At 49.0% G+C, this 26,718-nt stretch overlaps 3 protein-coding genes across 5 annotated transcripts in view; 1 reads left to right on the forward strand and 2 right to left on the reverse strand.

Moving 5' to 3' along the window:
* Window positions 1-5,895: 5,895 nt before the first annotated feature.
* LOC130522311 (eukaryotic translation initiation factor 3 subunit A-like) lies at window positions 5,896-9,268 on the reverse strand. Its single transcript, XM_057026501.1, has 8 exons — window positions 8,861-9,268; window positions 8,711-8,783; window positions 8,524-8,633; window positions 8,364-8,462; window positions 8,120-8,295; window positions 7,133-7,190; window positions 7,005-7,067; window positions 5,896-6,942 (listed from the first exon to the last, which is right to left on the reverse strand). The coding sequence occupies exons 1-8, from the start codon at window positions 9,005-9,007 to the stop codon at window positions 6,004-6,006; spliced, it is 1,665 nt and encodes a 554-aa protein (XP_056882481.1). The 5' UTR covers window positions 9,008-9,268; the 3' UTR covers window positions 5,896-6,003.
* A 952-nt stretch (window positions 9,269-10,220) lies between these two features.
* LOC130522925 (epithelial cell-transforming sequence 2 oncogene-like) overlaps window positions 10,221-26,718 on the reverse strand; it is a 43,851-nt gene continuing 27,353 nt past the window's right edge. The window contains exons 22-24 of the mRNA XM_057027812.1: window positions 19,760-20,104; window positions 11,416-12,952; window positions 10,221-11,021 (exon numbers count right to left, since the gene is read on the reverse strand). The gene's annotated coding sequence lies outside the window, so the exon portion shown is untranslated. The remainder of the gene's footprint in view (window positions 11,022-11,415; window positions 12,953-19,759; window positions 20,105-26,718) is intronic.
* The window catches only part of filip1l (filamin A interacting protein 1-like), a 37,056-nt gene continuing 21,596 nt past the window's right edge, over window positions 11,259-26,718 (forward strand). Inside the window, exons 1-4 of one of the 3 annotated variants that reach the window (XM_057027810.1) lie at window positions 11,259-11,515; window positions 22,460-22,790; window positions 22,897-23,070; window positions 23,148-23,326. In XM_057027810.1, the coding sequence (XP_056883790.1) occupies window positions 22,473-22,790; window positions 22,897-23,070; window positions 23,148-23,326 (671 nt within the window). In that variant the 5' untranslated portion in view covers window positions 11,259-11,515; window positions 22,460-22,472. Of the gene's footprint in view, window positions 11,516-19,474; window positions 19,490-22,459; window positions 22,791-22,896; window positions 23,071-23,147; window positions 23,327-26,718 lie in introns of those variants that run through there. The other 2 variants (XM_057027809.1, XM_057027811.1) reach the window with 2 other exon arrangements.

Below are 26,718 nucleotides of genomic sequence, written 5' to 3' on the forward strand. Positions count from 1 at the left end.
TTTCCTGTGCACGTGTGATTTCTCCTGTGATGAGCTGCATTTGCAACATGACCTCCTTCAGCACACTGAGATGATGACAGGACCACACTGAGCTAGCCATCTTAAAACGACGGCAGGTCGATAAAATATTTGGTCGTGTCTGACTCTCAAAACTCTTTGAAGCGGCGCCTCAGTCATTAGCATGCTCACCTCAGTCACTTTAGCCTCATATTTCTGATTCTCTGCTCACTTGGCTTTAGTCTCACGACAAAAACAGAGGAAACGCAGGAGCTGGACACATTTTATCCATCTACAAATCAATACCCGCTCACATTATGATATTCAGAAGAGATGCTGTAGAGAACATTTATGCTAGCTCCTGGCGCACAAACTTCATTTTAAATGTCAGTGATGGTGAAGCAGCGTTCTGTTTAGCTTCGTTTAGCTATCAGGCGACTGCGAGCTGGTAACTGTGGTCTTTTATGTGTTGAACATCTTTGCTTTTGTTGCTCTTCCTGCATCCATTTTTTTTAATGAAAGCCAGAGCAGAAGTTCTCGGTATAAACAGGGAAGAACAACAGTCGGCTGTGTGGAAACTCTGACCTCATCCAGGCCCTCAGACCTCCAGGTCATGTTCAACTGCTGCAGAGATCTGAGATGGGCTGCAGCCCAAACACAAACATATTTACTTTGCAAGTTTTTAAGTTAAAATGAAGTTTATCCACTCACAGATGAACAAATAATTGATTTGTTTCCTCCTGACAACAGAGGCCAGTGGTGTGCTAATGCACCTAAAATCGATGTGGTTATCACAGAAGATGCTTTTTTCCCACCGGCAATGTCGGAGAAGAAAAGCAATGAAAAAAAAGAGCAAAAATCCCAATGAAAGACTTTGAGTGTGGGTTTAATGGCATTCTCTGGCTCGGGCTCTCGATCGCCACAGATTTAAGACTGAGATTAGATCTGTTCACCACATCTGGACTGTGGATTTTGTCTGTGGGAACATGCTTTTATTCTGCTGAAGCTAACTATGGCTACTCACTAAAGTGGTCACAAAATATTTAAGATCGGGGATTTTATTTTGGTTACGAACTTCATGGTGTCATCGAAGAAGTGCGAGAATTCAGCCGCGAGTGACCTCACACACACACAATTTGCTTTAAAACAATGCTGTAGTCCTTAGCACGCTAGGCTAACTATACCACAAAAGTCACTCAGTTCAGAATTATCTCACACAAAATTGTAACTTGATTACGCACTGAATCATAAAGGCAGCATAAATCTATAATAGCATAAGCGCAACAGCATTTTCCCCAGATTGGACAAATTTACTGACATGAATGAGCTCACCAGGCCGTTGTTTGGTGAACTGAAAATAATTTTCTCCAAAAGTGTCAGAAGATATTTTCTTTCCTAATCCCCTGTCTGATAGCTTGTTACTTTTGGGCTCCAGAAGACAGATGCGGGCATGTTAGCATAGCTGTTGCTGAACAAGTCTGATGGTCCTAATGCTGATTTGATGACGCTTAAACGTGACGTCTCCTAATCACAACATTCGGGGAATTGAACCCATCTGTCAATGCCATCTGCTGCCTGGATGCGAAACAAGCATCCCTTTGGTGATATGTCTCCTCTGAATGTTTCTGTCTGGTTGTGAATCCATGGTCCTGGAGCTGGATTTGAGACCATACCACCAATCACACATTTGGGAGTTTGGCAACGGAGCAGTGAGCGCAGGCTAACCAACAGAATTCACTTAAAGCTTAAACCAAATTTCCATTTTGCTTAGTCATGTTACTAATTCAGTTACTGAGGAAAGACTCGAGAAGCTAACACGCCGAGTTTTAAATACATATTTAACGTTTCGTTTAAAGGAGGAGGGGCCAAAATGAGCTACCATTGTCTTTGTTGTATACCGGATTTCAGACTACACAGTTTTCTTAAATGCTACCTTAAAATTGTAAATCTAGCTTTAATTCAAATCAATCACAATTTGTTGATTTAATGAACTGGCAAACGCTTGAAAGCTTCACCAAACCAGCAACTGGAAAATTTCCTGACAGCCAAAAAAAATGGTCAGAAAAAGTCTCCATTCAGTGCATTCAGACCAATTAGGAAGCAGAGCACTCTTTCCATATGACACAGGAAATGGATCGTTAGCCGCTAACCACCTTCACTAACATTTCTTCCAGCCATTAAGTCTTTCGTGAAGATGCAAGGTTTTATTTAGGCTCACATTCTCCAACCTGTTAGCCGTTAGCCACCTTTTATTGCCTCACCCTTCACTCGAAAACACTCTAACATGTGAGAACATGTGAGAACATGTGGCATGAGCTCGCCTGCTCATTCAGGATTTAGTTGGATTTTTACTGAACACATTCAGCAGCAAAAGTTCCAGCAACACATTTGACCAGTCTTTGAGAATTTCTTCAGTTATGCAAGTCAGAAAAAAATGGTCCAGACGGCCTAAAGTGGAAAGTAAACATGAGGTTAATGGCCGTTCCTCCAGCAGCGTTAGCAGAGTGTTGCGCACGAAAGAATTATCCCACAACACGAAGTGGAATCCATGTAATTCCCTGAACGTGCTCAGCTCCGAGTTCTCATGGTCAGACACCCTGAACAAGAAGAATTATATATTGTGGTCGTTATTCGAGAAAATGTGGCTCGTTGAGGACGTTCTGGGTGAGAACACACGTCTGAGAACCTTCAGCAAGTGTTGAACAACTTCCACCAATGACAACAAATCAAACAGAGGCCAAACCCACGACTGCTAATGACATGAGAAATGAGAACAGAACAGAAACAGAACTTTGTTTTGTTCTTCAGGAACTTTTTGGACAAAAATTGTTCAGTGAACTCGCAGGAAGACTTGTTCTCATCCACAATCGTTGTCGGATCCTGAGTCCCGACCAGTTGTGATGCGTTTCGTAAGGCCTCGGCTGTCACGACCAGAAAACAAAAAAAACTGAGCCTCTCAGGTTCCCTGACTGATGCCCCCTGGTGGTAGCTGCCAAGAAAGCAGCCATCTCACCCATCACACAAGGTGGACATTTGCTAACCTAAACAAACACGATAGAATTGAGGCTAACATGTTTGCCAAGCGGTTAACTAGCTAACGGGTTAAATGCTAAATTATCGGAAAACGAAATGAACTTGAGTTTGATGTATGTTTAGCTTGGCAGTTATTTGTGAAATATGCTAACAGCAGGTCACTGGGAGCCCTTTTTCCATATTCAGTTGAATTAAAAAGTGTCGCAGGAGGAGGAAAATGTGTATTTGTGACTAAACCGTGCCTTTAACACATCCATTTTGAGCCGTCACACGTATGTTGACAAATAATTTGGATGTGCGTCGTCACACCTGATAATTCTTTCTATTGCCAGTAATTAATTAGCCTGGAAAGTTTCATTGACGCGTCGCCTCACTGCATGTTTTCTTTAGCAAACAAGGTTCTTGCTCAGTTTTCTGTCAGACTGGATGGCGAAGCGAGTCTGAAACAGCCGGCAACGAGCCAAAACAGCGGTTTTTAGAGCCGTCGCGGCTAATTAGAGGGTCGTTTTCTGAAAGTGACGGATCCCTGTGCCTTCACACGCTGTGTAGGTGGTTATGTAACGCATGGGGGAGTTAGCCGTCACCTGCTGCAGAACACGCAATGACCTGCAGGTACAATCAGCTTTATTCAGGAACATTTGGGATCATGATGATGACCTGAGGACGCCGTCTTGGCGCCGAGTATGGCAAAAAAAGCTAAAGTCTCTCCTGTTCTTGTTTCCGATGAAGCCACAAGGATCCTATATGCAGCTACCACCAAAATCCTCTTAAAAACTAGTTGCTCTTTACCGGCACGACCTAAAACCTGACACAGGCTCAGAAGAAGCAGCCGACAAACATTTAGCTCCAGAGTTAGCAGCTAACAGGTCGTGCTAAATAGCACCTCTTTTATCCAGGAAGTGACCCGTAAGCAGAACAAGCTGATTTTGGTGTCATTTCAAGTCAGCAGAACAAGGATGAAACTGTGTGAACAGAGAGTCCAAACAGAGACAGAATCATAACAAGACTGTTCCAGAGGTTGGAAGCTCCTGTTAGCCTCTGTGCTTGTTCTGGACCATGTTTGTCCAGCTCCTGACGTTGTTATTGGCTCCCTTGCTGAGAGATTTCACTGAATCCAGGAAGGACTAGAACTTCCTGTCCTGACACGTGACGCCGACACCGTCGTGTCATCTGAATAAAAGTGAGGTTTTTTTTAACAGGCTGGCTCCTGTGATGGAACACGCCAGGCTGGTGGGTTCTAATTGGTCTGGCGTTCCTCAGGCTGGAGTCTGGTCCATCCCAAATGGCAGAATAATTGGACTAATGGAATGCAGCTGCGTCTGGACGCGAACGCCGTCGGTGTCATTTAGAGAAAAAACATGGCTCAAGTTCAATATTTGCTCTCTGCTAAAGATGCATCGGAGGGCGCAGATGTTAGCGCTGCTAGCTTAGCTTAGGCTGCTCTGTCCAACAGCATGTCAAGGCTAATGAAGGTACAAATCCAAAAGAATTTCCCTTCACGTCTGCAAGCGTCAATCACATTTTAGAAGGTATAAAGTGAAATGTTTCAGCGAGCAGACAAACCCACGAGGTCGGAAAAACCTCAACGAGCTCAGACGGAGCCGAAGCGTTTGCACTTCTCTTCTCAAGGACGTTCTTTGAGGCCCTTCAGTCAAATTACTGAAGCGAACCTCTGAGAAACCACATTTCCTGTGGAGAAGTGTTCCCTCCTTCTCCACACAGACGTGTTTTCAGCCAGAACAAACCGACTTGGACTTGGCTGGATGGCACCGGTGTCCCCGGATTCACCTCCTCTGCCTGGAACCTTTGCCGTCTTGGTTCCAAAACTCCAGAAGCTTCGGACCAACAGCCATAATTAGCAATGTTGCATGACGTCACTTCCGTTTATGTTCAAAGTAAATCCAAATGAGAACTGAGAAATGCTCCTCCAGCTGTCAGGAACGCTTGGGAATCCGTCCTATGCTAACATTGCTAAGGGGGCTGAGCTAAATACAACTGTTTGGTGAGAAATCTGCATTTTTGGCCAATTGTGCGAATGACACATTGATGTAACCACAGATTCAGTCAACAACAGACGAACATGAACGAATTCTGCCGTCGCTGCCTTCTTCCCATTGTGTTTGTAGTGGTTTTGTTCCCAGTTTGTCCAGCAGGTACCAGTAAATCTTAGGTATCAAAACACGAGTGCTTCAACTCTTTATGCTATGCTATCACTAAACATTAGCATCAAGCAAACTGTTGAGCCATAAAAGTTCTTCGGTAACAAGAACGTGGACGCGTCCACCTGGCTTGAGGGCAGAGCCTTTGGTTACTGATCTGTGTTCTGCTCCTTGTTGGGCCGGAGTTCCATATTCTGCTCTTGTTTTTTCATAAACAAGATCTGATGTTGGAAGCCGACGTATTCCCAGCCTCCTTTACCAAGATTCCAAGTCTGTCCCGGGAATGTTGAGATGAAAGGGAGGCCAGATTCCGGTAAACGTGGAAGCTACAGCGGGACTGGGAGACAGCGTCAGGAGAGTTCAGGTGGAAAAACAACAGAACCTCAGTTTGGTTGTTATTTCCCTCCGAGAGGTGAAGCCAATCCTGGCGGATGAGGCGGGAATCTGGCCATCACGCAGTCTCCATTTGTAACTGGAGAAGGTGCCCCAGAACATTCCGACTGTCAGCAGAACGGTTCCCAGTCAGGTTTCACAGTCTGCAGACGATTGTTTTGCTTTCTGCCACTCAGTTTTAAAAGAACAGCTCATGTTCAGAGATGAGCTGGACCCCTGCTGAAATGCTAAACGCCCAATATTGGCGCAGGTTCTCCGGTAACGTCTCCAGAAACTGGCGAATTACACCGCAGATCACAACATCTGGACGAGATTTGTGCCATCTGAGACTTTGACTTTATTAGCCATCACACAAAAACACACAGACATTAAAAGAGAACCGATTAGCCGCCTGCCAGCCAGCGCCGGTCCAGGCGGCAGCTCACTTTCTGTTGGCGATCCTCTTGGACCTCCTCAGGCCGGTGTTTGGAGCCCCCTCCTCACCCTCGGCTGCACTCTGCCCCCTGCTGGACGAGCTTTCTGCCGCTTGTTTGACATGTTTTCTTGGTCGCGGAGCCACGGCTGGCGGTCTTCCTCTTCCTCCCCCACTTTGTTTCGGGTTTGTCTGGAGAGGTTTCCCCTTGGCGGGGCCCTTTGTCGCTGGTTCCCCCTCGGCGGGGCCCTTCGTCGCCGGTTCCCCCTCGGCGGGGTCCTTTGTTACTGGTTTCCCCTCGGCGGGGCCCTTTGTTGCTGGTTTCCCCTCGGCGGGGCCCTTTGTCGCCGGTTCCCCTCGGCGGGGCCCTTTGTCGCCGGTTCCCCCTCGGCGGGGCCCTTTGTCGCCGGTTTCCCCTCGGGGGGGCCCTTTGTCGCCGGTTCCCCCTCGGCGGGGCCCTTTGTCGCGGTTCCCCCTCGGCGGGGCCCTTTGTCGCCGGTTCCCCTCGGCGGGGCCCTTTGTTGCCGGTTTCCCCTTGGGGGGGCCCTTTGTCGCCGGTTCCCCCTCGGCGGGGCCCTTTGTCGCCGGTTTCCCCTCGGCGGGGCCCTTTGTCACCGGTTCCCCCTCGGCGGGGCCCTTTGTCGCCAGTTTCCCCTCGGCGGGGCCCTTTGTCGCTGGTTCTTTGGCCACTCTGGTCGTTTTCACAGTGTTTGGGTTCCTCGCTCTGTCTTTCGTGCCACTCTGCTTATTTGGTTTAGCGCTGGCGACTCTTCTCCTCTGTGGTTGGGCTCCGTCTTGGTCTCCAGCTGCTGCTTTGCCTTCTTTACCGCCACCTTTCACGAGGCTCTTGCCGCCGCCTCGCTCCCAGAGTTCCACTTTTGCCGCCTCCGCTTTGATCTTGGCCGATTCTTGGATCTTGATCTGGCTTTGCAGCGTTTTCTGCACTTCCTGTGGAACCACGCGTTAGATATCGGGGACGTTCTGTCGTTCACGTGTGGAAACGTTTTCACCTCTTGTTGGGTCAGCTCGGACTTCAGTTTGGACAAGTCGCTCATCAACTCTCGCACCTTCAGCTGGAAACAGACAAAACGGTGAGAGGCGGCGACCCGTCGGCAGCAGAAGAAAGCTGCGGCCTCACCTGCCCTTCAGAAATGTGTCTCTCTAGCTGCTCCCTCTGCTCAGCCTCTTTCTTCCTCCTGTGTTGTGTTGGACTTCGTTAGCGCTTCAACGAGCATTTTATCACGGAGCGCTACGCCACTGAAATTCAGCTGTGGGCATGTTTGATTTAAACCATCACACTGTCCTGAATGTGGTTCCCAAAAAATTATTCTGAACTTATGAGCCGATTATTTGTTTGTTTGTTTATATACAAACAGACCCCTGTGATTGTTACAGGTGAACCACTCGGCTAATGGTTGTAGCTTCATACCAGCACCAACAGCTCTAAATGTCCAGTGTGTCAGAGTTGGTGGCCTCTAGTGGAGAGAAGCAACAGTACAACATGATTGAAGTGGTTGAGTATAACTCACAACTACTAAAGTTGACAGATTTGTCTCTTCTGGACACCCTTCATTTACCGCCCCCCCCCCCATGGTTACAGTTGCTAGGCCTGGCAAGCTTTCCTGCCAGATCATCCAGCAGGCATGTAAATGGAAAATTTCATAAAATACAAAAGAAATGTCAGAGAACTTAGACAGAGAGGACTGAAATCCTCATTTCAGAAATAAATTCACATTATTTGTCGGTAGAGTAACGTTGAATTCAACACTCGGCCACCTCACGTCTTAACGATTCATGGACCCAAACATATAAAGGAACGACAATGTTCTGGCATTGCAGATTCAGTCAGTTTATGACGTTACGTAAGCTAACTTTCATTTATGACTATGAGGTGATATGTTAGCCCGTTGCTAAATGGTGTGTATTTGTTTATAGTGCACCAGGATGTTGTTCCCTAATTGTGAGTTGGATCAACACATTGGATACATATTTATCTGCAATATTTGTTTAGCCTTAAGACAATGTTAAAACATGAGCGCTGTCAAAACAAACAAACAAACAAACAAACAAAAAAACAGTCCAGGTTCATTTCCTTTCACGCTGGACTTTAAGACTTTTAACTTACTTGTCCTTGACCATCTCCTCCAACCGAGCGAGCTCAGTCTCCTTCTCCTTTATCACCCTTTGGATGTCCTCTTTCTTCACCATGGACAGGAGACACTTGCTGTCCAAACGTGTAGATGGACGCGTCTTCGCCAGGACCAGCGTGGCCCACTGGGTGAGCTCTGTGCTAGATGGCAGCTGACAACAGGAAGAACATCTCAGACCTCCGGCAGGAACATGTGACACCCTCGCTGGTCTTGTCCCACCTTGTCCAGTTCAGCCAGTGCTCGCTCCCTGAGGACAAGGCTCTTCTCCGCCGCTAATGTTTCCACCTTCAGCAGCTTCTTCACCTCCTCCAGGTCTCTCTGAGGACAAATGTTGCGTCAGCACAGACACAGAGGAGAAGACAAGGGTCAGAGGTCAGACCTGAAGCTTCTGGATCAGTTTGTCCTCCTGCAAGGTTCGGATGAACTCCAGGTCACTGTGGGTCAGCTGGTAGCCCTTCATGCCCTTCAGCATGGTGTGGTCGGACAGCTCTGAGCAGAAGTACAGGTGAGAAGGTGAAAACCTCAGCAGGACAGAGGGAATCATCAGAGGCGTCCGTGGCCTGGACCTGTTTTTGGCTGAAGCTTGTGGAAATCAAAAGTTCTGTTGAGCTCAGGCTCATCTGGAGATCTGGAACCTGTCTGGAGATGAAGATGTTTCTCTTTTTAAAAAAATATAATTGAGGTTAATCCTCAGAAAGAGAAAAATCCACACCAACCTTTTCCATCTCACAAGCCTCCACTGGATCTTCGTTTAAAAAATCCAGGTGTCTCTTCACATCTGCTAACGGAGGCGTTCTGGGGAGCTGACGTCCTGACGGGATGTGGTTGCTTTTTCTTAGCATTTCAAAATATACGTCCGACATTTTGCTTCTTCGGAAACAGTGGAGGAAACTGATAAGTCCGGCTCAGAGCTGCAGGGGGACGTGCAGCTGCTGGGGCGCGTGCAGCTGCTGGCTGATGAATCACAGCGTTATTGGTCGCACCTGAGCGGCGGGAGGCTGCAGTTGACCGTGGCCGCCACTAGGCGGCAGCAGACGCTCTGAGCGCAGGAGCCCCGCCAGGACAGGAACCCGCCTTCTGTCACATGGTTCCGCTTTCACACATTAACCTGTCACACGCTACTGCTGCGATGAAATGCCACCAGTCACGGTGTTTACTGAATATTTGTCTACGTGTGTATTTTTAGACACTAAAATATTATTGTGTCAATCATTTCTCAACCAAATCATTTTGATCAACGTGTTTGAGGAAATATCAGCTGAATATCAAACTGAGATCTATTCAAAGAGAAAGAAAGATAAATAGAGAGAGAGATAGATAGAGATATAGATAGAGAGATATATAGAGAGAGAGAGGGGGGGGGGGTCTATGTTTAACTCGGCGGTGTCATTGCGACTGTCCCACGTGTTCACTTCGGAGGAGAGCGCTGAGTCGTAAATACTTCTGTTTTTAAACTGCTCCCATCACACCCATGGAGGAGGAAAGAGGTCAGACAGTGTGTGATAAATCGGTGCTTTACGATGTTATCTTGGCATCAAAGAGTGGAAAAGTATTTAATTTTACGTGGTAACAGGATTCCAACACGCTGCTCTTCTTTGTTGTTTTTAGAAAAGGCAATTAGCAGAGCCTTGATTAGCTTTATGCTACATTCAATTTAATACCAGAATTATCATTCAGAGTCATGTCCACTGGTCAAAACATCCTATAGTTGCTGCATCACAGGGGGAATGATTAAAACCCTCTCTATTTCCCCAACACACACACACACACACACACACACACACACCACACACACACACACACACACACACACACACACACACACACACACACACACACACACAACACGCGCGTGATTTGTTGTGGAATTTATGTCTGATCTAAAACATAGCGGCCCGCGCCCCCGTTTGTTAGCATGCCTGGAGCTAGCAGCATCAATTTCAATAAACAAAGATGCTAAGGTCACCTGAAGACATTAGCAAGACGTGTCTTGAGTTGTCTTCATGGTGTCCAATGAAACTAAACTGGATGTTGAGCGCCGACACACACGGAACAGACCCGAACACACGACCCTCAGGCAGTTTCCCTCCAAAAGAAAGGGTGGTTTATAAATAACAGATGGATGGAATCATTTCTAGATGAACGGGCACTGAAAGCAGGAAACACAGAGACTAAACGCACCTCAGACATGTGCACATCAGAGCAGTCAGCCTACAGGGCGGCCATCTTGGTACAGTGCCACTCGCTCCTCAGTGCATTACATCAATGGGATGATGTCATTAAATCACAAATCCCTCATTTGTCAAACTGTTTTCATGGGGTTTGTTTGATACAAATAGATGTAAACAGAGCAAAAGCAACCCAGAACATGTTCAGGAGTGCAGAGTTAAACGGAAAAACCCCAGCGAATGCTGAACTGAAGTCCACAGACAGCACGTCCACCCGACGCGACACCTGGCGCCACATGCTGCCGACACTGAATCCTCCCGATCTTCATGCTCATTTGGCCTCGATGACAAAATCCTCGGAATCAGTGAACACGCCTGTCGTACAAAAGATTTTAAATATTACAGAATTACGCCTGTAATTACGCCTCACCATCCAGCCTTTGCTCAGCCTCCACAACACTCGACATTTATAGAGGATACAAAGGATTTCAGGTGGGTCGGGACTGAGCGGAGCCTCAGGTTCATGATAAAAAGGAATCTTGACCGTGAACACGGAAAATGTCCCTGATGGACTGTTTTAGTTGAGGTTTCAGGTTGACAGCATCTCTGCTCATCTCGCATGTTTCTTCAGATGAGGTCGTGCGCTTTCTGGGTGGCCTCAAAGCCTGGAGTTGCATTCTGGGTAATGTAGGCACCTGTTTTTTGCCACCTGAGAGAGAAAGAGGTATATTTGAGCTGTGTGCTAGTCCAGAATTGGGACACTGAGCAGAAGTTGTGCTATAATAAATGCCCTTATCTCTGTCTAAATATTACCCCTGTCACCCTGCATCCCTCTGCCCCCCCCCGCTGGACAACCGCTGATTTCCAAGGGCTCAATCTGCAGCAGGCACCATCTGCTCCCCTGTTTGTGTGCTGCAGAGCCGCGGCTCAAGGTGTCAGAAGGGGAGGGCGCTTTAAATTTAACAGCAACAGGGCTCATATCTGCCCCCCTCCCCTGCTGCTCTCCATCTCCCTCTCTCACACACCACGCCACCACCATCACACACACACACACACTCACAGATCCAGCAGGGTCTCCTCCTGTTCGCCCCCCGTCAGATTACCTGGACTGCATGAGCTGCCGGCCGAGGACGTGACCGAGGGAAAAGGGAAGCGGCGCCAACGTTTGGATCTGGTGACACTGCGGAGGCGAACGCCGCCGAGGTAAGAGCGGCTCCGCGAGGCAGCCGGGCGGCGTCTCAGCGCGCGTGCAGGCGAAATACTGGGAAGCACCAGAGGTGCTGCAGCTCCTCCAGGGAGCTCCGCCGCCCTGCAACAAAAAAAAAGAAAGAAAAAACTTTTCTACTGGAAGTGGTTCCGCACTGGGAACACTGGGGCACAGAAGAACTGGAAATTCCAACTTAAGTGGATTTAGGGAGCGGTCAGCGATCGGCGGCTAATCGGTGCTGTGGCAGCTTTTCTGCGAGGTTGATGCTAATTAGGCTGATTAGCTTCCATCAGAGGTCGCAGAGGTCACGGGCCGGGTCTTTGTTTCATCTGCCGGCACCGTCGGTCCGGGAACTGTCCGGTGCCGGAGGATTTTCCCTGTAGACTTTTCAGATTAATTTGCTGATGGAGGCGAAACTGGATGCGCTGGAAACTCGCGTGGTCGCAGCGCCCATCATAACTCACTCCTGGGCGGCGAGGCTCGCCGGTGCAGCGTACGTTGGTGGCAGTTTTGGGACGGGGGGGGGGGGGATTTCCAAAGGGCAGTGCGTCCATGAGAACTCACAGCGGTGTCATTGAGTGTCTGATTGGTGGGGGGGTGGGTTAGGGTCAGGTTACTAGACCTCCGCCATCTCAGTTTGGCAGCGCGCTAAAATGCAGGAGGGACAGAAAAGGGGGCACTTTGGCTCCAGGAAGTCAAAAAGCTGCTAGCGTGCATCCACACATGCTCCTCATAGTCTCATGGTCATATGAGGTCTCATAATGTGCTACGAGATTAGCATATAATAGCAGCCAGTAACGGGTCAGGACAAAAAAGGCCGACAGGTGCTGGAATTCCTCCCACTGCAGGTAAATATTTGGAGTGGCAGATGGGTGGATCAGGATGCCCCAGATGCAGCTTTAAAAGGCTCTGAGGGGGGGATGATCACGTTGAGAGGGTAGACCAGGGGGTCTAAGAGCCACAACCTTCTGGTGCCGTAATCTGCTGTAAGCTGAAGAGAAAGAGAGACGTCCAGCTGGAAGCTTTGACCTGGACGCTTCAGGCTTCTGTCTGGTTGAGGCACTTATATGAAACCATCTGTCACGACTTGAAGGTGTTCGGAGGCTGTGAACGTTCAGCTCAAACTGGGCTTTGGTGCTTAGCTTGGGATTTCTGGTCCCCCGGTGCGATCTGACAGGATTGAAGACACCCCCGACCCCTTCGGGTATCATGAAAAACAAATGTTTCCGACCATAAATGTGCAGCGAAGGCAGCGCCATCGGGGTGATTGACAGATCGAGGGTAGTGGAGCAGAGACCAACGAGCTGCAGCAGCGGCAGCTGCAGGTGGGATTGAACGTTCCTCTCAGACCTCCTTCCTGGACTTTCATCAGCAGTAGGACAGACGCTCCAGGATGAGCGTGAGCACATGGACGTCTCCACATCCGGTTCCTCCTGTTTATAGAAAGAAAACGGTCTTTTAGCTAGGATGAAGCAGCAGACGGGGAGAGCCAGTGCCAGAAAGGCGGGCTTGAGCCAGACCCAGATCCACATTGGCCTACATGACTCCTCCCATGTGGACCCACAGCCTCACCGGACCGGGTCGGAGAAATAAACACAAACGTCAAACGACAGCTTAGCATTCTCAGCTTGGAGACAGTTTGTTGGAAGAGTGAGCGGAAAGGTCGTTCTGTCGGTCGTTCACTGCGTCTGTGACATCACAGCGTCTGTAACATCACTGCATCTGTGACATCACCACGTCTGTGACATCACAGCGTCTGTGACACCACTCCATCTGTGACATCACAGCGTCTGTGACATCACAGCGCCTGTGACACCACTGCGACTGTGACACCACTGCGACTGTGACATCACTGCATCTGTGACATCATTCCATCTGTGACATCACTGCGTCTGTGACATCACTGCGTCTGTGACATCACAGCGCCTGTGACACCACTGCGACTGTGACATCACTGCGTCTGTGACATCACTGCGTGCATTGCAGACAAAAGCTGCCCCTTGATCTGTTCCGTTTCTTTTTCTCCGCTACATCCACACACAGAAATCTTCAGCCTGGTGCAGCGTGAAATATTTGTTCTGGATCAGCTAAAACGCTCCCGTCGCAGGTGCCAATCGGCCCGTCTTAGCAGCTAACGTGTTAGCAGCTAACGTGTGAGCTGCTAACGTGTGAGCTGCTAACGTGTGAGTAGCTAACGTGTTAGCAGCTAACGTGTTAGCAACGGTCCGGACTGATGCGCTGGCCTGCCAGCTCCTGCTCATGTTGTTTTCTTTGGTGTTTATTGGCTGTAGTACGTTGGATTAAACAACTGGACGATTAATCGGGTGACGGGGGGTCGGCCGGTGCACAGGGGTACACGTGGTTTTAGTCGTTTCAGCACCTCAGATCCGGTTTCTCGAGCGCTCGCTGCTCTGGGAAAAGAGCAGGATATTTATACCCCGAGAGAAACGCCGGTGTTGTCCAACATTAGCCTCCCGTACGTCTGGTAGCCTGACCCGCAGCTCCCCACTGCCAAGTGAGGTCAAAATAGGCAGAGGGGGGTCGGCTGGTACAGTGCTGTGAAAGATCATCTGGAGGGTGCTTTCGCAGAAGACGCTCCGATGGGACGGGCGAAGACAAGCGGACGATGACAGATGACTTTAAAAGGAGACGAGCGCGGCAGCATGTGACCATCGCTGTCAGCGCCGGAAAATGCCCGAAAAGCTCCTCTTTGGTTCTGGGCCTGAACGTCCCTGACGGCTGCACGGACCTGTGCTGCGTTCAAAAGCAGCAGGCTGCGACAGCTGGAGCGGGGCGCGCGGGTTCGATACGCCCGGAGCGAGTCACATCTGTCTAAATTTAGAGGAGCCGGCGGCTAAAACTGACGCGCACCAATGACCTTTACTGATGCTACTGCTCAAGACTCACAGCCAATCGCACAGGTTCTCACAAGAGTCTGAGCCTAGCATCATTAGCATCATTAGCATCATTCTAAATAATGTGATAACTCAGGGACCAAGGCATGAATTTTTAGGCAGAAGGAATAACAGAAAATGGAAATTAACTGTTAGTGTGACGTTAATAAATGGTAATTAAGGTCATGAATTGCTGTGATGATGCTCAAAAAAACCCCCAACAACACGATCATCTGATTAAAACGGGCATAAATGCCTGCTGGATCTCTCCAGGTGCCTGATTTACCCCAATGCCCTTTATGGTCGATGGATCCTGGCGCTGCGTCATCGCCTCCATTTTATGAAGTGTTGATGTTAAATATAAAACAGCTGGGATTCTGCTGCAGGTGTTTAACGGGACAGAGATTTCCATCATCAAGGACGCGGAACAGGACACATCAGCAAAACTAAAAACTGGGGCGGTAAAAAATGCGACATTTGTGCTTTAACAAACTCAAATTGTAAGAAATCGCCGAACAGAATCAGATTTTTCTCCCCCCTAAACTTACCGAGCTTTACTTGGTTAGCATAACCACCACAGCCTGAACAGCTAAATTCCCAACGACGGCTACTAAGCTAATCAGATGTAGGTACGTCGTTCCTCGCTACATGAAAGCTAACTTGCTGAATCTTGCTCATATTACGGCTCCCAACATCCTGTAATTGTACAGGTTTTAACTTTAACCTTCACAGAAGGTACATTTGGGTAAAGCTCAGTTTAGTATCTCCTCATTATGTAAAGGAGACCTTTTGTGCCTCATGCCAACCTGGGCCTCAACCAGCTCACGTCTATTTCTGCGCTGCGTCCCCACCAGGGCCTCGGCCCCGGTTGTGAAATTCTTGGCATGTGTGACACGATTAGATAAAACGCCACAGGTGGCAGCACCATGCTAAATATTCACCCGGGAGGAATAAAGCAGAACAGCAGCGACGTTCTACGTAGCTTAAGTCGACCCCTGTTGCCCCGCTGTGTTTGCTGTTGCCACGGAGACGATGCGAGCTGAGAGGAGCGGGCTTAGCCTGGTCTTTACGTTCGCTACACGCTGCTATTTTCTGATGAGCGGGTAATATTTTCTGTTTAAGGGGACAGAGTCTGCTGGGACCACACAGTGTGGTGTGATTTACTCGTCAGGTTCGGGAAATGTGTTCAACGATGACGTCTGTGTCGTCTGTGCTGATTAGCAGTCTTAGCTGCTCCTGCAACGTGACTCATCCTCCACGCAGGAGGCTAAAACCACACCGAGGCTTCAGACTCGGAGCGGCGGCGGACGATTAGGGGCTTTCAGCCTGAACGCACGCTACCTTTTTAGAAAAAGCCGCTGCCCTCAGCAGAGTAAAGGGCCATAAAGTCGACATTTGGAACCTTTATGCTTCACGTCGCCGTGGGGCAAAAGATTCAGTTTCTCCTGATTTCTTTGGACATTAGCCTGCTACAATGCTAGCTTGTTTTGGAAACTTTTGCAGTCACACATTTAAGCATCGCCGGCATCCTGCAGCTCAAACAAGAGCCTGGATCAGGATCGGGCTGCAGGATCTGGTTGGTCGTCCTGCCAGAAACTCACTGGGATAAAATCCTTTGGACGTTCTTCGTGCTGCATCCAAAGAGCTTCAGGAAGTCGAGGCTTTGGCTACTGTCGAGACGTCAGACTGGCAAATTGACCTCAAGTGTGACTCAGCATGTTGAGGAGGTTGCCGAGCAACAGAGCAAGCTAGTGGAGACACAGGACAGCGGGTAACGGCGCCATTCCATGTGAAATGTGGGTTTTTTAAGAGAAGTTTTAAGCCACAGCTGCAGCCAGTAAAGGTTGAGTAAACATTGTTGATTGAGGATTTTGCAGATTTTAATGGCATTGATGCATCACATTAGACTTTTCAGGAGCAGGAGAACAGGCTACTTCTTAGCTCACTTGCTAATTAGCCTCTTCCAAGCTGGGACATTAACATGTGTCCTTTAAACACTTTGGAAAGTGGGTCTCAGGCCAACTGTACCTGTGCTTCAGGACAGAAAAGCACCACTATTTTTTTTTTTAGCTAATACTGCGGCCTGTAGGCCACCAGAATTTAGCTCCGTGCTAAAATTCAGAAAATCTATGCTATCCTGGTACAACTCCCTCGTAGCTAATCCCTTCTCCTGTCACCTGACTTTACTGCTCTTCTTTTTTAGTATTTTTTTTCATGGAAAACCAGATTTTTAAGAAAAACAAACATCAGCAACTAGTTTATGCTACCAGAATAGTGGTGAACATGCTAAAAAGTGTCAGAAGCACATTGACCAGGAACTATTAACTTTGTCATAGCTAACTAACTTTTTAGTTGATTAATTTAGGTGTCTACTGCGTTTCCTGTCGTGGATGCATACCTACCTAGCTGCCGACGTCACGGCCGCCAATGTGGACAAACATTACAGCGCCTGGACTCACTGATGTTGGGGGGGGGGGTCGTTGCTCTGTAACACTTAAATATATTAATTATAAAATCTATAACACTCACAGTTGGACTCACAGGATCATGAGTGAATTTAATTGACATGCTAACACGCTAACTTTGTTACAGGCTGTTGTTACTACATCTGAACTAAGATGTTTACTGTTTTACTCTATATTGAAATAAGCATTAAAAAAAGTAAAATTCACAATTATTAAACTTTTTTCAAGCATAATTCAGCTGCTTTATTTGGTGGTTTGTGTTCCCTCAGGCTGATCCCAGAACAGCGCTGATGAATACATGAGGCCACACCGCCCTCTGCTGGCCAGATAGTATAATGCGTGAACCTGGAAAAGAGACTTTTGCCTTGACAGTTTTTGTCCTGGAGCTTCTGGAACATAAAATATAAAACATAACGAATCTTCCACGTCACCAGTTCCCCCAGGAGGGTGTCGGGAGGCTTTGTTTTCTCTCAGTGACACTCACAGCGATGGATGACATCAGTTATTCACGCTTTTGTTACTCTGACCTGTCCAGGCACAGGTGGTGGGGGGGGGGGCTCTTCAATGACAAGCGACAACCCCGAGAGTGACGCAGCGGCAGCCCGATGAAGCTGCAAGCACCATAAAGTTGACAGACAGGTTTAGAACCTGTTGTGAGGCCCGCATGGCGGTGCAGCGGGGCTAAACATAGAGCTTCTGGGCTCCACGTGCGTCACGTCCTGTTATTTTCAGCTCTGAATTAGTGGCCCCATTAAAAAGTCATTTCTGGTGGGGAGGTCGAGGAACCGCTGAACCGTCGTCTGGATTTGCTTTCAGCAGCTTGAACGAGCTTTTGTAAGACGTTAACGTACAGCAGAGATACGGGGAGCCAGCCGTGAGGTCATGGGCAAAATATTCACCGGACCAGGATGATGCTCGAAACCAGACTGTGTGTGTGTGTGTGTGTGTGTGTGTGTGTGTGCTGGCCATGATTCCTGGTTTAACATCAGACCTGGCAACTCTCCCAGACTGGAAACTCCTTCAAATGCAGACCTGGTCCATCTTTCCTCCTATAGAGGACCAGCAGCTGGACGGTGGCAGGTTGAGCTTCGTTGTTGCCCTGAAAAGAGCCGGAGTGCAAAATAGTTGCCCCGCTGCCTGAATTCAGATTGATGCTTCGTGATCGTAACGTTCCAGTTTGCATTTTATATGGCGCGTAAAAGTGAGAATGAGCGCTGGAAAACTTGGAAACTTTGTCCATGAAGGAAAATGAGTTGATGTCATTTCACGCTCGAGTATTTTTATATTCGCAAATGAGATTTTAATCAAAGCAATCTTTGGTTCCTCTAATATTGAGGTTTCTGGGCAGGGTCAGACTTCATGGTGAATAGCGCCCCCTGTCGACAGTCTCCGGTACTTCAGCCGCTCCTGTCCTGTGGGTGCTGACCCGCTCTGGAGGTTTTTATCAGGTTAAACCTGCTCCGTGGATCCCAAAACAAGGCGATGTCAGATTTCCTGGCGCCGCATCAACATGGAGAGAACAGGCATGTTAAAGACTCGGAGGTCAAAGGTCAGAGGATTTCCAGGATTCCCAAACCAGCCGTCCAACACCTCAGCAAAGATCTCCAACTGTCTCACTATGTCCAACTTTGGGCAGCGAAAGCTGATTGTTTTGTGTTGCCAAGGCGACCAATTGTAAATGTTTACGAGTCCCAGACCTTTCAGCGATGACGGAACAGAACTCCGAGCGCTCCAGTCCGGCTATTTTAAGGTGTTTTCAAGCTCGGCAGTGTGAAACTTGGGTTCAATTTAAGAGCTTTAGAAGCATTTTGAATAAGCTGCAGGACGTTTGTGGGATGTTTGCGGACCTCATCTGTGGGGAGCTGCTGCCTCCGGAAGGTGTTTCTGGAATCTGTCGGATCCTCACGCGACACTTTAAAACGCGTCTGCGTCGTAAATTTAACGATTTTCACGGACTGGGTTTAATTTCCTTGTCGGGTTTATTTTATGATGCTTTCGCTGATAAAGTCAAACCTTCCATTGAGATCAAGGGGAAAAAAAGAAGGGAGAAACTGTTGATTTTGGACTCGTTCTGACATTTAACTTTACAGTCGTTTATTTCGGTGTGTGGCCTCGTGCTCGTGCACACAGGCGCCGTCCTCCTTCAGCGGGGAGGACGGATGCATCAGGTGTGCATTACAGCTTATCATGCTCTTTCATTAGCATTAGCGTGAGTAAATCTACAAACACGGCACATCTCCACACTAACTACAACAGCAATGCTAATGCTACGTTAGCCGGCCATGCGTCTGCTCTTGAAAAGGAAGCTCGGGAGGGATACTGGCGCCCTCCCCAGCAGACAGGAACGTTCCCTTTACTTTACTTACTGTACTCTTCGACACCACCAGCTCCAGATTTACACAAGACTGACTTCAGATCATCTGCAAGATGCTAGCAGCAACCACATCTGGCGCACGAAAGGTCACGGCGTGAAGAAACGCGCCTCATCCCTGGTTGGATTCCCGGACGTTTCCCTGTTCTGTCCAGTGAGAAAACTTCTGGCTAAACCAAAATCCCTTCATGTTCGGGCTGATTGTGTTTGCACACACTGAGACAGAAACTCCACCAGCAGGTAGGACACGCTGCCCCCCCCCCGTTTGATCTGCGTTTCTCCTCCCTCCATCATCTTGACAGCGCTATGATGTCAGGCTGCAAGAATCCGCTCCGTGATTTGTGTGTGGGTGTGTACATGTGTGCATAAGTCTGCATTCCAACTGTCCACAAGGCCGCTCTGTGTGTGTGTGTGTGTGTGTGGTGTGTGTGTGTGTGTGTGTGTGTGTGTGTGCGCGCGCGCGCGCGCGGGGCAGAGGTGTATGTTTTTGTCGCACACCTGCTTCCTCACCTTTCACCTTCGCGCTTTTACGACCCTTCCGCTGCTTCTCTTCCACATGAAAAGTGAGGTCATCGCCGAAAAAGCCCTCCGTCTTCTCAACTTCAGCTGCCAACAAGCGAAACCGACACGAGAAAGCGTCTTTATGGGGTTCCGTGAGTCCACAGGTAGCTGGCGTCAGGGCTTATAAACTCCGAAAGAACGGAGCAGCTTTTTGACCGGGTGGGGAGTCGGAGAAACGCCGGTGGTCCCGGCGAGACGGGTCCACGTCTGCCCAGCGTTTCCAGTAACAGCGTTCGCTTTTGGCATCGGACGTCGTCCTCAGGGCTTAATGAGTCCAGGAGGTAATGGAAAGTCCTCGAGAGAGAAGAAAAGGGCACTTTATAAAGGACTAATGAAGAGTTAGACACAGTTACCCACGTTTACCCTGCAGGGTGGATTAGCATCAAGATGGTTAAGAGAAAAGCTTAAAGGAAACACGATCCCTCAACTGAAGCGACTATTGATGAACCGAGACGGCTGTTGCAGTGTTAATTCTCAGCTAATTACCAGTACCCGCTGCTCAACAATGTGTAGGCAACATGTTGCCTAGCGTGTTCCAGACGTGCTGAAATAAAGGAGCTTCTGCTCCACAAGAGGTGCGAAAAAAGTAAAGTACCCCCGAGTGTCGTGTTCATTTTAGGGAGAGGCTGAAGCTCAAAGCGTGGGGGAGTCAGCTTCAATCTTCTGAAATGACCACAATTTATTAAGGCAAGAATCTAAAAGGAGACAAAAAAGCTTACTAGCATCTTATAGGAGCTTGTGAATGTTGTTAGCATAACGCCAGTGACCCGCTGTTTCCAAACTGGTCTCATAAACTGGTGGACCTCTGCTGTTAACTGGCAGAAAGACCTGACGTCTTCCACAACTAGAAAAGCTACTGCGCTACACAACCGCCGCTATTGTACCCGAGCACATACCTGAGTGGAAAAGTCACCGAAACTGTGAAGCTAAGAAAAGCGGTTGTTAATCTTCCCGTGTGTGTATCATCGGTGTGGTCCTGAATATATTCAGTGTTTCGCCTCGAGCGCCAAAAACCAAACGAGAGTGAATAAAATGCAAACGCTTATTAATCATCACTTCAACTTCTGGCACCGAGAAAACTTGACAAATGATTTTATTTTTAAAAAAAGAGAAAACCTGATGTGGCTGGATGGGATTAGAAACGGAAGAGGGAAGAGTTCAGTCATTTCTCGGCGTATTCATCTGTGACGGCTTTGACGAATGACATGATGTCATTAAATCACAGATGCTAGTACCAACTTGATATGCGACCGTTGGGGATCACGCGACTTCACGAGAGTCGAAGCGAAATCCAACTCTTTCGGACGCGGCTCAACACAACCTAAGCTAACCTCAAAAATGGATGCTAGCAGGTCCAGAGTCAAGGTTGCTGCTAGCAAAGCTCCGCTCCGTCTTTTAACGATGATTAATGACACGACAGGGACGAAAGGCTCATTTTGGCTTTGGGTCCAACATACAAGCGAAAATCTCATTTACGATATTTTAGGTTGTCTGACAGATCAAATTTATTGCCGCTTTGGTTGCCAATAAAAGCTATTACAATTATTAAACAGATTTTTGGAAGAAAAGAGAAAAAAAAATCACTTTCTCTTTTTTTAAGTTCAGCAAAAGTTCCTTGCGAACTATAAGATGATTTTACCGTAACAGTCTGTAAACTGTTAGCATTTGCCGATTCGTTTGACTTCCTCGTCCCCTCCCGGCGTGACAGTTTGGGACGTCTTTGCAGATGTTTGCGATCCGGTCCAGAGCGATTTTTCCTGTCCTCTCCGTGAACTTCCACGAACTATGTGATACAATTCCGATCAGATTTTGGAGATGTTGCAGACATGTGACGTGTTGGGGCTCCTGCGGGGCCCCGTCGAGTCGCACAATAGCGGCTCGAATCCTGCGGCGCTCGGTCTCTAAAGTCAGACGTTTGGGAGTAGCTGAGTCAATTATGTACACACACACACACACACACACACACACACACACACACACACACACACACACACACGTGGCATAAATTTGCAGCAAACAGGGGTCTGTCTCAAGTTTGGACCTCTGGTTGAGGGGAGCCTGCGGGGAATTACCTCAGCCCTGAATCACGTGGCGCTGTGCTGAGAGCGTGCACGGTGCAGTCGTCCAGCCATCGCTCTCACTCAGGAACTGTCAGAGGGCCTCACGAGGAGGCGAGAGACGCCGCAGGGGACTTTCTGAGGTCTTATCAGGGACGTCCGAATGTTCAGGGACATGTTTGTCGTTCTTGGGTTTGAGGATCTGAACCAAGGCTGTGGTCCTGGCGTAGGTTTGCTCGGAGGTGTTGATCCAGCTCCCTGGACCACTCGGAGCTCCTTCACCAAGCAGAAATAAAGCCAGCGTCCTCCAGATGGAGGCTTTTGAGGGAAGTGAAAGCAGGACAGGTGATGATTTAATCCGCGATGCCGCACACTCAGACACGAGTCCCGGCGTGTTGAGGGTTGAGCAAGGGCCTGGCAGAGGAAGAAAGGTTCTCAAGCCTGATTGATCGGGGCCTCATTCATGAACTAAATCCGACAGAGAGGCTCTGCAAACTTTCCACTCCTTCAAACCCAAACCCATGTGTAGCATCTGTGTCCTTCCTCCAGGTGACTCTGGCAGCGTTAATCAATAACTTTGTCATTTGTTCAGCAGATTTGGGAAAATGCGAAGCCGCAGCAGCAGCTTGGAGGACGTCCTGAAGGCCAAGCCGGGCCAGCAGTCGTCGGACGCGCGCAAGAGATCTGCAGAGCGAGGCGAGCCCTCGGGCAGGGCGGAGCGCCGCGGCCGGCTCCGGGAGCCCCTGGACGACACTGGGACCGTTCAGAGGAATCACAAGATGCTCACACAGAACACCACAGGGGACGGGACGGGGACCAGCACCGCCGAAGGTGCCGCGAAGGCAGGTCGTAAGGAGAAGGGCCGGGACCTCTCCAGAGATGACCTCATCTTTCTGCTGAGCCTGCTGGAGGGAGAACTGCAGGTAGCCGAACCGTCACAAGTGTTGAGTCCAGGTCCTTGATGGAATGAAATTTGGCGTCATGCCGACTCTCCGGTTTTTCCACATTCACCTTCTCTCCTCCCCCCAGGCCAGAGATGAAGTGATCACGGTGCTGAAGGCCGACAAACTGGACGTGGCCCTGCTGGAGGCCAAATACGGCTTCGTCACGCCACAGAAGGTCCTGCAGGCGCTGCAGCGAGACGCCATCCAGGGCAAGGCCGACGTCTTCCAGGAGGACATCTACGAGAAGCCCATGGAGGAGGTAACGCCGGCTCTCCACCACGGTAACGCTCTTCCGTCACGTTCACATGGTGACAGATGTTTGATCCCCCCCAACAGCTGGACAAGCTGGTGGAGAAGCAGCGGGAGACACACCGGCGGATGCTCGAGCAGCTGCTGCTGGCGGAGCAGGCGCACAAGCAGGCTCTGTTCAAACTGGAGGACGAGAAGAGGAACCACGGAGAGTTCATGAAGAAGAGTGATGAGTTCACCAACCTGCTGGAGCAGGAGCGTGAGAGGTCAGAAAAACACCCCCCCCCCCAAAAAAAAGGCATCCGTGCTAACTTTCGCCTTAATCACCCCGATGACTTCAGTCTATCACCGCTGCAGTACTGCAGGTGGCCGCTGGGTGGAAAAGAAAACTAGTTTGGGTTGAGGAAAAAACTTTGCCAGAAATAAAATCTGCTGTGTTGCGAACCAGGATGGGACATTAGCGACGGCCCGCGTTAGCGCTCAGACGTGTGACACAAGTTCAAGCACCAAAGTAAAGCTTTAATATTCGCTGCAATGTGAGACGAGTCTGGGATAAATCGCTGGCAGCTCGGGGTGGAAACACGTCTAATTTGTTCAGTAAATGTCACAGTTGCCTGGCAACGCTCTGTTTACTGCTTCCTTTGCAGTATCAGACACACACACACGCAGCAGCACATGTATTTATCCAACCACACATAGCACATTCACACCCTCAGAAAGTCCTTCCACAAGAAAAAACCCAGCTGGACATCGGCCCATGACCCATGTAGGACAATCACACGGCGGCGCTGAAGCCAAGACCGATTGTTTCAGTTGGCCGGCGAGGCAGAGTGACGACGATCTGCGCTTTGTCACCGGGCACGTCAGGAAGAACGGGCTGCCATGAAAAATAGGCCGTCAATGAAGGGTTGAGCTAATTAGCTCGTGAGAAAAGGCCACCGATTTACACAGAGAGGAAAAAACAGCCGTGGGACGCATCAGTAAGAGCCTGGCCTCAACGCAGACCCGGTTACCATGGAAACAGCTGCTAATTCGGTGTCGTGTGTGCCAACAAATAAAAATCTTTGCGGGGTGTCGAGCCATCTTGTCCTCAGCTTCAGGACGGCGTTTGACAGATTTGCTGACTGCTGGCACGTTCACGCCGTGTATGAAATCACTGGCGTGAATTCAGCGGTTTCGTCTTTCGCCGTCTCGCGGTTGTTTGCCTAGACAATCCTCACAGGAGACATTACGTTCCCCTGAGCCGACAGTGGGATAATTATGAGTTACGCTGCGCAATTATGATGCAAGAGCACGCACGTGAGTCAGAGGCAACGTGAGGGTTCATCCGAGCGTGAATCCGACAGCAGGTACGCATAAATATGAGAACGGATCTACCGGATCAGAGCCCTAGCCATAGTCATGACTGGAATGGCAGGATGCTAACTGCTACAGGATTTAAGGGCCAGTCTGTCAATGCTGTAAATATGTTTGCTAGCATCAGAAACTACAACCTAGCGCGGACGCTTAGTCGAGGCCTGCTGCGATGCTTCTATTTCCTTTCTGAGTCCGGTTTGTTGTGCCCACCAATTGCCGCAGAGGTTTATTCGGACCAATGTGCTTGTGTTTTAGCTAGGCTAAAACAGTGCGACATAGAGTGATTAAGTTGTGGTGATCCAGGATCTACATGGATCTTCTCTATGGAAGCCTCATAAAGGATGCTAATCTGGGCAGAGGTTGAGGGAATGAATCCGGTTCCCCTCTGATTAACTGGCACCGAACCAGCCGCGAGTGAGGACCTCATCACCCATCAGATGCGGCTTGCTGAGGACGAGAGCATCGCGCTAACCGTCAACAGATGTTCATTTCGATATGACTTAAGCACGCAGACACCGTGAAAAGCTAAACACCGTGAACGGCGCACCGCTCGGCTTTGTTCTTTTTGCGGGTAAATGCAGCGAGTAAATTTTTACGACCATCTGTATCCTCTGATGTCATCAAAGCACTGAGATCCTGGCTCTGGTTTTGGACACACGAATGAGGAGTTGGCAGCGTCGGCACGTGATGGGAACGACCGTATCCGCCATCTTTAGCGTCCAAAGCGACGCTCAGAATGGCTAGCGTGAAACACAAGTGCCGACATCTTTAGTTTCCGTGAGACCATGAACAGACGCCCTTGTGTTCACCAAACCAGCAGAAGCCCAGAGGTGTGAGGTTCAACTCTCACTTACCAGATGTTGCTTACCAGATAGACTGGTAGCATACCTCAGTATAACCAGTCTGTTAGCTTCACAGCTAACTCTAACTCAACAAACGTAGAAACCACGGAAATTTCACTTTTAGATTTTTTACTAAACAGAAAAACGGAGTTCTGTAACATTAAGGTGGGTTTGATTCGTGTTTGATTCGTTCCCTGTCAGGGGAAGTTTGGTCTGTAGTGACAGAAACTAATCAAAACAGTCTTTTTCATAATAAATGCTATTAAAACTCGCTTCCTGCGTTTTGGCATCGATCACGTCGTGGTTTCGCGGCCGGCGAGCCCGAGCTCGTCTCAGAAACGTGGCGGGTAAACATGACCCGCGCTACTGGCACGACAAGTAGCTCTATTCTTTCATTTGGGATTGTAAAACACAGTAGCCACGAACGTGGTGCCGCACGGCCTTCTTATTAGCGTTTTACAGGGCATGAGATAAATCTTGTGAACCCTGTGATCGACTTAACTGCAGTGACGTCATTCGCGGATCGGATCGCTGAACTCCCACGGCCGCGGCTTTAAAATGCATCATCCAGCGTATCTGTGAATGAACCATCTATACGTTATCACCAGCGCAGCCGAACCCTGAACCTCCGAGTTTTTTTTTGTTTACAGGCAGTCACGTCATTCCGATTCGAATAACGGCGTTCAGCTCCGCCTCGTAACACGCACACATTATCCTGGATCTTCTCTGCACTCGTCGCGACGTCTGTCGCTTCCCTCGAACATGAACCAAAACTTGGTTTTCAATCCCAGTTGTTCGCACTTTGCTCGCGGAACCCCGACAAAGAGGCCGTGAAGGCGGGATTAGGCGGCGAATTAAATCTATAAGGATGAAACGTGGCCGACGGTCCGTGTCCGCCGCCAAAAATGACGCGATGTTCCGGATTTGTGAGGGGCTCATTAAGAAACGTACATGTTGTGTCCATATGGGGAAGCCGGGGAACGTTTATTCTTCAGTTGTTTCTATTTTATTACTAAGTAAATAAATTAAAAAACCGAAACAAGATGAACTGTTGTGATCGGACTGCAGTCCGCTGCTAACGACAGCGCGCCGCTAACGCTACAAATGCTTTGGTTCTAACAAGCCTCATCTGGTTTCCATCGCCATCACTCACTCACACATCCCAGCGTCACTTTTGAACTGGATCTTTCCCATCAGGCAGTGATTCAGCTCTCAGTGCTGTTTGTCTGGCAGTAAATTTACCTCAAATACAGGATTTCTCTCGTTATTACACATGGCGCTGTCCTCTGCCGGGACACAGGTGCTTCACAGGAGGCCACAGCCAAGCATGTACGCTAAGGTGTGTTTTACTTCCTGCACTGGTACCCAAACGTCTGAGCGACTTCTTACACCCTTTAATCGTTCCAATCACTTTTAAACCTCCACAGACGACAACACAGCATGAGAGACGACTTTAGAGG

This window comes from Takifugu flavidus, chromosome 3 (assembly GCF_003711565.1).
Source record: "Takifugu flavidus isolate HTHZ2018 chromosome 3, ASM371156v2, whole genome shotgun sequence".
Taxonomy (NCBI): domain Eukaryota; kingdom Metazoa; phylum Chordata; class Actinopteri; order Tetraodontiformes; family Tetraodontidae; genus Takifugu; species Takifugu flavidus.

Coding starts and splice junctions, on each gene's coding strand:
- LOC130522311 (XM_057026501.1), bottom strand. CDS start 9,007: ATGTCGGACGTATATTTTGAAATGCTAAGAAAAAGCAACCACATCCCG. Junction 7,068..7,132: donor GACACATTTCTGAAGGGCAG/GTGAGGCCGCAG, acceptor GTCTGTTTCCAG/CTGAAGGTGCGAGAGTTGAT. Junction 6,943..7,004: donor CCGAGCTGACCCAACAAGAG/GTGAAAACGTTT, acceptor GTGGTTCCACAG/GAAGTGCAGAAAACGCTGCA.